This window comes from Rhopalosiphum padi, chromosome 4 (assembly GCF_020882245.1).
Source record: "Rhopalosiphum padi isolate XX-2018 chromosome 4, ASM2088224v1, whole genome shotgun sequence".
NCBI classification, from domain to species: Eukaryota; Metazoa; Arthropoda; class Insecta; order Hemiptera; family Aphididae; genus Rhopalosiphum; species Rhopalosiphum padi.
In genome coordinates this window covers 21,104,203-21,115,519 of record NC_083600.1, presented here as the reverse complement: position 1 = coordinate 21,115,519, position 11,317 = coordinate 21,104,203, and the positions used below count along the sequence as shown (strand labels likewise).

The 11,317-nt window shown below is 24.9% G+C and overlaps 1 protein-coding gene across 1 annotated transcript; it reads right to left on the bottom strand.

Moving 5' to 3' along the window:
* Nucleotides 1–874: 874 nt before the first annotated feature.
* LOC132930424 (probable multidrug resistance-associated protein lethal(2)03659) lies at nucleotides 875–9,856 on the bottom strand. The gene is given in 27 exon segments (XM_060996295.1): nucleotides 875–1,043; nucleotides 1,127–1,367; nucleotides 1,452–1,624; nucleotides 1,715–1,960; nucleotides 2,847–2,974; nucleotides 3,100–3,273; nucleotides 3,355–3,478; nucleotides 3,562–3,668; nucleotides 3,764–3,914; nucleotides 3,997–4,076; nucleotides 4,139–4,412; nucleotides 4,414–4,432; nucleotides 4,514–4,911; nucleotides 4,977–5,062; nucleotides 5,145–5,242; nucleotides 5,999–6,120; nucleotides 6,207–6,371; nucleotides 6,444–6,710; nucleotides 6,763–6,873; nucleotides 6,937–7,075; nucleotides 7,144–7,300; nucleotides 7,373–7,595; nucleotides 7,689–7,890; nucleotides 8,118–8,252; nucleotides 8,318–8,428; nucleotides 9,159–9,242; nucleotides 9,516–9,856. Coding segments are annotated over 26 exon segments (4,074 nt in total). The 5' UTR covers nucleotides 9,236–9,242; nucleotides 9,516–9,856; the 3' UTR covers nucleotides 875–977.
* Nucleotides 9,857–11,317: the final 1,461 nt, after the last annotated feature.

Sequence of the window (11,317 nt, the reverse complement as noted above, 5' to 3'; positions counted from 1 at the left end):
TATATTTTTTTGATTGTTTTTCAATTAGTTTGTAACACCAGTGTTATAAATAAATGTATATTAACTAATAAGAATTTAAATTGTATTTTTTTCATATTGAAACTAAATTGAACACATTTCAAGTATATTCAATCAATAAATATACTTATTTTGCTTATTTAATTATATCCATAGGTATTAAGAAATTTTTATCGATATTATTTAGTTAATATGAGCACAAGTAAAATATATCTAAATGTATATTTACACCTACTTAATTTATACTATAAGTGTTTAATATTTATAAATTGATGTGCTAATCTATTTTAAATTATTAGTTTAACACTCTTACGATAGCTAGGTATATATATTATAAGTTAAATAAAAATAAAGGAAAAACAGCTATCTATAGGCAGTGACTTTTCTTATTTATGCAAGGTATTTATTTATTATAAAAATGTCTGTGAAAAATGAGTTACTTAAATAATAGAAAACATAAATTCTATTTTTTAAATGTTCTCAAATAAATAACCAATAGTTAATTTGAAACTAATTAATCACTGCAGTGGTATTAATTATTACTATATCTGATACTAAAAATTTAAAAAAAAACAAATTAAAAACTCTTGATTACATAATATGTTAGATTTTAAATAATTGTGAATTTAATTCATAAATAATATATAACAGACTTGAAAAATATTGTGCTATTACACATACAACTATTTAAAAACTATTATATTATCTTCTTCATTTTCATTAATGCTTATCGATATGTGTTCACACACACACACACACACACACATATATATATTTATATATGTATATGTATATGTACACATATGTATATATAGATTTAAAGAAATATGTATTTGTTTATACAATAAATCCAGAATAATTTTAAAATTTTTTATAATAATCGTATAAATCATTTAATTATGCAATAATTATCCAATACTTATTTGATTATGCGTAAATAACTATATAAATGAACTGATTTAGTCTTCGTCTTCGTTAACACTTGACAATCGTTGACCGTTTAGCATAAGTCCTTTATTATAACTCTTTAAAAATAATAAATATATTTATAATAATATATGAAAGAAATACACTAATAAGTAAAAATATATATAAGAAAAATAAATACCTCATAAGCTAAATTATGTAACGACTGAGCATTGCTCTTTCCGGCTTGTTCTACCATTTTATGTAGATAACCATCTTTATTTTTCAATAAATTATATGGGTGATCAAATTCAACTACTGTGCCAGCGTTCATCACAAGTATCTTATCAGAATCCATCACTGTATTCAACCGATGTGCAATCGTTAATACTGTACACTTACGAAATTTATTTCTAATTGTATTTTGAATCAAAGAATCAGTTCTAAATTTAAAAATAAGGAACATAACTTTAGTAATTGTATTATTTAATTTACAAATTGTAATATTTTTAAATTCAATTTTTTACTGTGCATCAACATTTGCAGTAGCTTCGTCTAATACAAGAATTTTGTTATTTCGTATAATTGCTCTAGCTAAACATACTAATTGTCTTTGACCAACACTAAAATTAGATCCACCTTCTGATATTTTCGAGTTTAGGCCATCCGACAAATCGTCAACAACTTTTTTGAGTTCCACCTAAAAATATAAGTTATGTAGGTAGATATGTAAATTAATATCTTTTTTTTTATGCAAAATAAACGAAAATACATGAAACAATAATTTTACTTCATCTAAAGCTTTCCAAAGAATGTGATCCGGGTATTCATTAAATGGATCTAAATTGCTTCTGATTGTTCCTGAAAACAAAACTGGTTCTTGAGGTATGATGGAAATTTTGGATCGCAAATCGTGTAATCCCAATTCGTGTATTTCTATTCCGTCGATAATGATTTTACCTTCATTAAAAGCTAATCTAAACAATGCAGAAATCAAAGATGATTTTCCTGCACCAGTTCTTCCAACGATTCCAATCTAAATAAACACAATCTATATTTGCTTAAATAATATAATTTATTATAATCTATAATATTAGTGTTTACATATTTATATTTATATAAAATATTGATTGAATGTAGGATGCAACGATGCATAAATATTCATCTAGTGTGAAATATTTTTATAATCCTCAATACGACTTAAATTTTTATACCTATCGATTATTAAAATATTGTTTTCTATTTTATACAAATCAATTTAATTAGATATAAAAAACATAAATGGTATACTTTAAAATAAAACTAGAATATATATTATAAAATAGTTATGCTCTGTCCAAATTTTAATTTTAACTATAAATAAAAAATTGTGCTTGGTTTTTATATATTTTTTATATGTTTATAAAGTTTAAAGAATGATTTAAGAAGACTATTATATTTAATAATATTATAAATAGATATGGGTTAAATAAATTACATACATCTCCCGTTTAACAGGATGTGGTTTCGTTCATGCGGTTATGAGAATGGAGACTTAAGGTTAAGATTTAAAATAAATTGCATGATGTATAACAATAATTAATTTATTCAAATCATTAATCGTAAAATAAAATTTTACCTTCTAAATTATACGATTTTGGAAATATAACCAACAACCATCAAACGATGGAAAAGTACTATAGAGTGGACAGTATGAGTTCACATGTATTTAATATGACTAGTGTAGATCTTTATAAGAAATAAATGTCTTTGCTTATAGTATTTAATAAGTTATAGTTGATGCCAAAAAGATTTAATTCACAAGAAAAACGATATTTAAATCCAAATTCATAGCCAATAACTCCTCTAACCGCGTATTAAAGATCGATCTGTATGCACAGTTATAATTTACAGTAAAATTACTAAAAATTTAATAACATTACTTTCTCAGCAGCTTTAATCTTGATATTGAGATTTTTTAATACAAACGACGATTCCAAGTCATAACGTAGATAAAGTTTTTCGAAAATAATTTGGCCATTATCAGGCCAGTCTGTTAGCAGTAATTTATCTAAATAATAAATTATTATATTTTATTAATCGTAAAACAAAAATTGTATATTGTTTTTTTTATTTACATATATTATATATTATTCGTGTATGCTAAGTGTAGTAAAACTATTAAACATTTCTTACTAGGAGTTGTTTCAAATGTTGATTCTTGTGGTACAGCTGAAAACTCTAAAACTCTTTCGACAGACGTCATTTGATTTTCTAAGTCTGCTGTAAACCTCATTACCCATTGAAATATACCTGTTATTACGATTGCCTGTGTGACGGTCAGTCCAACATATCTTCCATCATTTGTAGCTACAATTTGTGTTATAAACCAATAAAATTATTTTACAATCTCATTAGTTGTTAAACAAAATATGTATTTTATAAATTTACCATCGCTAATCAGTAAAAGAGAAAATATTACAATAATTATATAAAACATGCAGCTAATATTCAACCAAAAACCAAACGCCCTATTTAAACTCAGAAACAAATAGCAAGTTGATGAATGTAAATCCTGAAAACATTATTACGTATTAATTAGTGTAAGGCATTGAGTAAACTATTTACTGATAAATTTATTAATAGTTTTTCACTCACCTGATGGATGGTAAACTCTTGGATTAAAGTTTGTTCTAAATTAAACGCTCTTATTGTTGCTATTCCTTGAAGCGATGAATTTACATGAGTGTACATAGGACTTCGTGCTTATATTAAATAAATAGTTAAAATAGATGGTTTAAATAGCAGTTATTGTTTATCTTTAAATTGTTTTTATAATAAATATATATTAGGTACTCACTAACATCTTCTAAACGCTTGACATTTTGAGATGTTTTCATAAAAATTGTTTTCATTTTAAAAAATAATATAACTAAAACGATTGTTGGTAGAGCCAGATAAGGATTGACAATTCCTATTAAAATTATTACTCCAATCGCTGTCAATCCAACCTAATAATAAATTATATATTGAAAATTCCATAAATATTCACAAACCAGCATATATCAAAATTATACGAAAGTTAGAGCTTACTTGTGTAACTTTATCTAACGTATTAGGTATCATTTCATCAATAAGTCCCATATCTTTTGAAAATCGATTGAGGATTCGCCCTGATATTAAAATATTTTTTGAGCTCATTAAAAAAAAATGTAGGTAGATATTATGTTATTACCTGATGGCGTTTTATTTAAAAAACTCATTGTTGCTCTAGTAATCGAACTAAACATACGGAGGTGTAAATTCATAGATGCTTCGGTGCAAACAGATACAAATAAAAAGGATTTGATTAAGGCTATTATGATGATCAAGAATATTAGTCCGGCAAAAACAAAAATACACGATTGTCTTGATGCAGTCCATGACGTCAAAAAGCCATTAGATAAAATTGTTGCAGATGTACTGATTGACGTCGAAGATTCTGTGCGATATTCCATCGTTTGAAAAACGTTTTTTTTCCAAATAAATCCTAAACAAATCATATTTATCTAACCAATATTAAACTAATTCAACAGCTAATATTTATTGATTTATTGTTAAAAAATATTACCAATAAGTTATCCAATAATCTGTACCTGACAATAGAACTTGTGTGAGAATGCATAAGGAAAATAAACAGAATACTCTGAAATAATATTCACTGGAAAAAATATATTTTAAAAAAACACTTAACGAATTATTTTCGATAGAATGCGTTTCTTCTGTTTTAACTGGATCTGTATTGTCTTTATTGTTAATTATTTTGATTTCTTTCACGAACGAAGTGACTGGAATAAAAATTGGATTTTGAGAATCTTCATTTATAGAATATTTTTCTAGGATATCGGTATTATTTTTTTCAATCACGTTATTAAAAATTGACGTTTCTGATGAAAATCTCTGATTTTTTTTGAAATATGAACTTGATTTTTGAAGTTCTCTGTATGAACCCTCTGCCAACACTTTTGCCTAATAAAAAGGCATTGACTTATAAATTTACGTTAATAGGTTAAATGTTTTATAATAATAATTACATTATCTATTATGACAATGTGATCTACGTTTACTAAGTATTGTATTTGATGGGTTATAAGTATGCATGTCTTTTCTTTAAGATAATCTATAAAAAAAAAAAATAAAAAAAAAATGAAAATCTTACAATTTTAAAATTTAATTTTAATATTGTTTAGGATAAACGTTACCAGTTATGCATTTTTCAAATAAATGCTTTCCAACACGTGTGTCAACTGCTGATAGAGGATCATCCAATAAATAAATATCCGCTTGTTTGTATATTGCCCTGATGTAAAATATTTTTAAATTATAACTATTTATTGATCAATTATACTTATAGATAGGTTTTCTGAGGATAACAACATCATTCAACTATACTTTAATTTTCTTTAATGTATATCTATCGACTACTATGATTATTAAGATATATTGGGAAACAGATATCGGGAAAATGGATTCAAGTAATTATAAGTTTGAAAATAAAAAAAAAATGTCACATTCTGCATCAATGATATTCAGTATTCACCATTTACCATCCATCAGGTTTAACGGTTATAGACTGGCTTCGTGTATGTCACGCAGTCCTTCGGCGACATGTTTGAGGATATGTTATGCTGTAAAGAACAGGACGATAGGATAGCTAAGGTTACAGCAATAGTCGATGTTAATCTATGGGTACCCCACCATGACCGGATGATTCCTCTTCAGAGAAACAGGGACCTGTAGAACGCGACACATGCTGCCGGGGTATGTTTATGTTTTTTTTTATATGTTTTGTAAATTAATGCAATTCAACTTGCAATCGCTCTATATGTTACATGTATTATGTGTATTGTATGTATTACGCTAATTTTTCTCAAATGTATACATTTATAAATTGTGACAGCAGAGCTGTAGTATTGTTCACACAGAGCCTTTTTTCTGCTGTCAGTTAATTAGAAAAAAGCAAGAATAACGGTTAATTGCGCGTTTTCGGTTTTTTTTTTTTTGATATACCATGGTAATTATAAAAGAAATTTGTTTACAATATTAATTCTACTACCTTGCTAAATTTATTCTTGATTTTTGACCACCACTAAGAGAAATCCCTTTCTCGCCAACGATAGTCCTATCACCATACGGAAACTGTTCCAAGTCTGGATTTAATGCACACACTTCTATAACCTATATTTGAAATTAAATAGATACGTAATGTAATATTGAATTACATTTTTAAAGTATTAATCTATAATAGGATACAATGAATTTACTTTATCATATCGTGATTTGTCCATTGGCGATCCAAATAAAATATTTTGTTTAACAGAACTTGTAAATAACCACGGTTCTTGAGAAGCGTATGATACTACACCACGTACAGAAATACTGCCTTTCATAAGTGGTAATTCTTGTAAAATTGCTTGTAATAAAGAACTCTATGAAAAAAAATAATATTTTTAGGTATTATATATGAATTTTCAAATTTATTTTTATGTATGTAACTATACCTTTCCGGCTCCAACTGGACCGATTATTGCTATTAATCGATTGGGTTTTGTGAATAAATTTACATTTTCTAAAGTGTTATTAGGTTGAGAGACTGCCCATTTGGCAGAAACATTAAAAAATTCTACTCCAAAACACTGTTCAGTGCCACTTTCATCATCAATGATTTTATTTGACACTTTACTCTCACCAATAGTTATGTTTTTAGCAGTTGTTGGTTTAATAAAGTTGTTCAGTTGTCTATCTTTTTCTTCGTTCAATAGAAAATCCTAAAAATTGTTCTTTAAAGTATTTTAAACAAAATATAAATATTATGCATACCTCGATCCTTTTAATGGAGACTAGTAATTCTGCACTTAAACCTATGGCCGGTGGAAAAGTTATTACGAATGCTCTTTGTATACTGTCATAATATGAAGTTATTATAAATACCTACAACCGAGCATAAAAATAATTTTATTAAATATTATTTCATAAAATATTAAAATACAATACTTTTGATGGAGTTATATAATTTCCGATTAATATATATGTAAATAACGTTACAAACAATGCTAGTTTCGTGTTAAACAAACAAAATGAGGACAAAATTCCTTTGATACAAGATGTTTTTTTAATTTCGTTGATTTCTTTTCTATAATATAGAATTATATGAGATTATTTCAATTTTTTGAAATGTATTGTATATTTTTAATTTCTTACTGTCTAGAATATTTTGTAAGATTGTCAAAAAATGGTTCCCATGTGTACATTTTTATCACTTGTAATCCCGAGATTATTTCATTTATTAGATGAACTCTCTCGTCTGTCCTTTTATTAGTTTTTAATCGTATTTCAGATGTTTTTGACCCTAACCATACTAAAATATCAATTATAATAACAATGTATTAAGAGTTATAATTGTATAATTAATTCTATATTCTATACTGACATTGTAATGGTATAAACATAATCATTGTGGCTACACCTAGTATTGATGACACACCAACTTCTTGCCACAAAAAGTACGTCACTACTACTGTTTCTATAGGGCCCAGCAACAGAAATGGTATTAATACAAGTGTTGTGTCAAATCGATTTACGTCGTTTGAAATTAAGTTTAATATTTGTCCAGTAGAGGTTTGGTCCAGAGAATTCACTTTGAGTCGTAGTGCCTTAAATAACATATAATGGATTATCGTACTATCGTAATTGTATGTCTAATAAGACATAATAGGAGAAATATAAACGTTTTATGCGCTGTTTACCTTCTTATAAATTAGATTGCATGTTGCTATTCTCATTTTCATACCTAAATGTGAAATTGTCATATCGTAACCAGAATAAATAATTATTCTTATTAATAAAATTATGACTAGACCAATTAATAAATATATCCCAGTTGAGATATTCGACGAATTAGTTTCAAAATGTACGACAATTTTTCCAACGATAGTTGCAATGCTTATGCTGTTAAAAAATAAAAATAAATAATTAATTGCAATTATTATACGTCAAACACTCAAAAAAGTTAATGATGATTTTTTTTTTTTTAATAATTTAAATTAACAAAAAAATATTGTTCTCCACTTGTAAACTGAGTATGTATTTGTAATAATTAATTTATATCCTGTATTTTCTACTTACCTAGGCTAAAAATAATATTTTTATGAACTAAGTTACTATTTAAATTTTACCTTAAAATAATTTCCACTATTGTTATAGAAATTACTAAAAATATAAATGTTGATCCAAACATTTTAAATAACGTATTCAACAAATTTGGCTTTTGGTTTTTATTTTCTGAGTTTATCAATTCATTATTCCATATTCTGAAATAAAAAGATCATAAATTATATTTTTAAATTTTTATATATAAAATTAATTAATAGGATACTTTTGTAATTTGTTTCCCAATAACTCTGAGGAGTCTTCATTCAGAATTCCGTACAAGTCAATTAAATTTAAATCTTGTTTTAATCCTTTTTTGACAATTCCGAAAATCCAACTTTAAAAAGTAAAAATGTTTGTATTATAGTTACATAATAATAATGTATAGTTGAAGCTCAACAGTACCTAACATTATAATATTGCTAATGTCGTATAGGTAGTTATAAAGATAACAAATTAAATCTTAATTTAAAAAAAAAGTTCAAACCAGATGAACAGCTATGATTTTAAAACAATTAAGGTTCACCTAAAGTAATGGTATTTTGAGTTTTTGTATATTGTTTTGTTTACTATACACATTGTAATTCCCAAAAGCATAATATTATCGTCAGTATTATATTATTAATAATCTTTTGTATAAGCTTGATTTGAATCAAAATCAATTATATCACTAAACTAAAGCAAACTAACATTTATTTTATAGTCTAAGAAAAAAATAAATGTTAAATAAATGTTCTCTCTATAGTATTGAAAAAAAAAAAAATAAAATAAACAATAAACCGCAGTTAAAAAATTAAATAAATATCTATTATGAATTATTTTCTTAATTTTTGGCAATAAATTACTAATGTAAGAAACATAATATAGTGAAAAACATTGAAAAAATAAAACAAAAATAAATACACACTACTTAATCTATGTGAATCAGTATGTTGTTAGATATACTACCTATATATTATGCAGCTTATTCAATTATTGAGAACTATCTTATTTTTAAAAGTTTCTATTGCATTGGTTAAATATTAAAAATGGGTGATAGTTGTATTATTATGGTTTGTTATGTTTACCTAAATGTAATAATTTCAAAAATGTTAGCTTCTGATCTAGGATTGGGTAGCTTTTCTTCTTTGTTCGTTGCATCCATGTTAAGTCTACAATAATTGAAAGTTGTATTAAATTACAGTAAATAATCATAATATTATGAAATAAAATGTTATAGTTTAAGTTGTTATTTTTTAATTTTTAGCATTAAAATGTGAATAATTTTCTATTACATTTTTTCTATAGCGGATTGCAGTTTTATTTTTACCGTTAATTGATATATTATGAATAATCGCAACATTTTTTTTGCAATGAATAGTGAAGTAAAAGGATGTAAATAATTGTATTTGATTGTTTTAAATTATTAAAAAAGTAAAGATTACCTCGAAATTGATGGCCAGTTAAGAGTATCCTGATTGTAGTGGTTTTAATTATGAACCGCGTAGTCATATATTTACTCAGCATTCATTCTAACTGTGCATAGCCGTGCAAAATAACTTATCCGTGGTTTTTCTTATTTATATATTTTAAATACTTACTAAAATTAAAATTAAAATTAAAACTTATTCCAAAATTATTGATAATATTGTATATACAATTGAAAAAAATAAGATAATAAATAATAACTAAAATTATAAAAATTTAGTAATATAAAATATGTAAATAATAAATTAAAATTATCTTTAAATATTATATTGTTATATTCATATTATACGAACGCCGATGTTTCTTTCTGATCAGTAAAAATATAATTAGAATAATAATATGTCTAGTCTTAAAAATTAAAAGTAAAGTTTAAAGAAACCATATATGTAGTTTAAAATATATCTTAATCTTGATAATAATTGGCAATCATTTATGATGTTATAAATCTAGGTCAATTAATTAATAGTTTAATGGCATAAATTCAATGAATGGAACCTTATCAATGTATTGATAATATTTATTTAAATATTTAATAAAAGTAAAATTATATGTTACTAAAACACACAGAACATAATATATTATTATTTAAAATATAGTGTAAACTTAACTTTAATTTAGTTCTAGACACAAATAGCAGGTCCGTATTTAGGGGGGGAGGGTGTGGCATGTCTTAATGGGTATTATACAAAAATGTCCGAGGAAAAAATGTCAACGGTAAAAATGTCCGAAATCAATTATGTCCTTGGTAAAAATGTCTGAGGTGAAAATGTCCGAAACCAAGAATGTCCATCGTAAAATTTAGTTAAAATTGGGCAAAAGATATAGGACAACCACCGCCAAAAAAAAAAATGTATATTAATATGCAAGAAAAATTTAAAAAAATTTGCGAAGAGTATAATAATAAAGCAAGAAGTATAGAAAACTTTTTATAATGTATATCGTTGACATTCATAAATTTTAATTAGGCAATAATTATCTGGGTTTTTTTTTGGACATTTTTATAATCAATTTTTTTATTTATATTTTATATTCAATAACGAAAGAATTATTAATTATTTTTTTAAATATTATAATCAATGTTGTATAAATACACTTATCACTCATATCTGACTACCGCAATAATGAAATAATTGTTTATTTTTTTTTTTAAATATTATTATAATCAATGTTGTAAATATTTATAACGAGGTATTTTACTTAGTTTATTTTAGACAATTTTACCATGGACATATTTGGTTTTGTACAATTTTACCATGTTTATTTTTGGTTTTGGACAATTTTACCGTGGACATTTTTGGTTTTGGACAATTTCACTACGGAAATTTTTTTCCGGACATTTTTACCGTGGACATTTTTTCTTCGGACATTTTAACCTATATTCATCTTAATGGCAGAAAAATATTTTAGCGAAATTAATTTTAAAAATGTAATAGAAAAAAATAATAATTGCATTTTATTAAATTATTAGAAAAAATTACATAAGAAAAAAGAAATGTGTATTATGCTTTATAATTATGTAATAATTTGTTGATTAAAAAAAAAGATTTACATTTTTTTAACTATTAAACGATTCTCATTTATTAATTTATAAGTAAGATTTTAATATTAAAGAATCCAGATCATGGATGTATGCTGGGGGTCGCTTAATGTTTAAATACGGCCCTGACAATTAGTTAAGTATAACACATTGATATATAATGATAAAGAATAATAAAGAAATGAGTTATAAATAATTATAATTCACAAATTACAACTTACT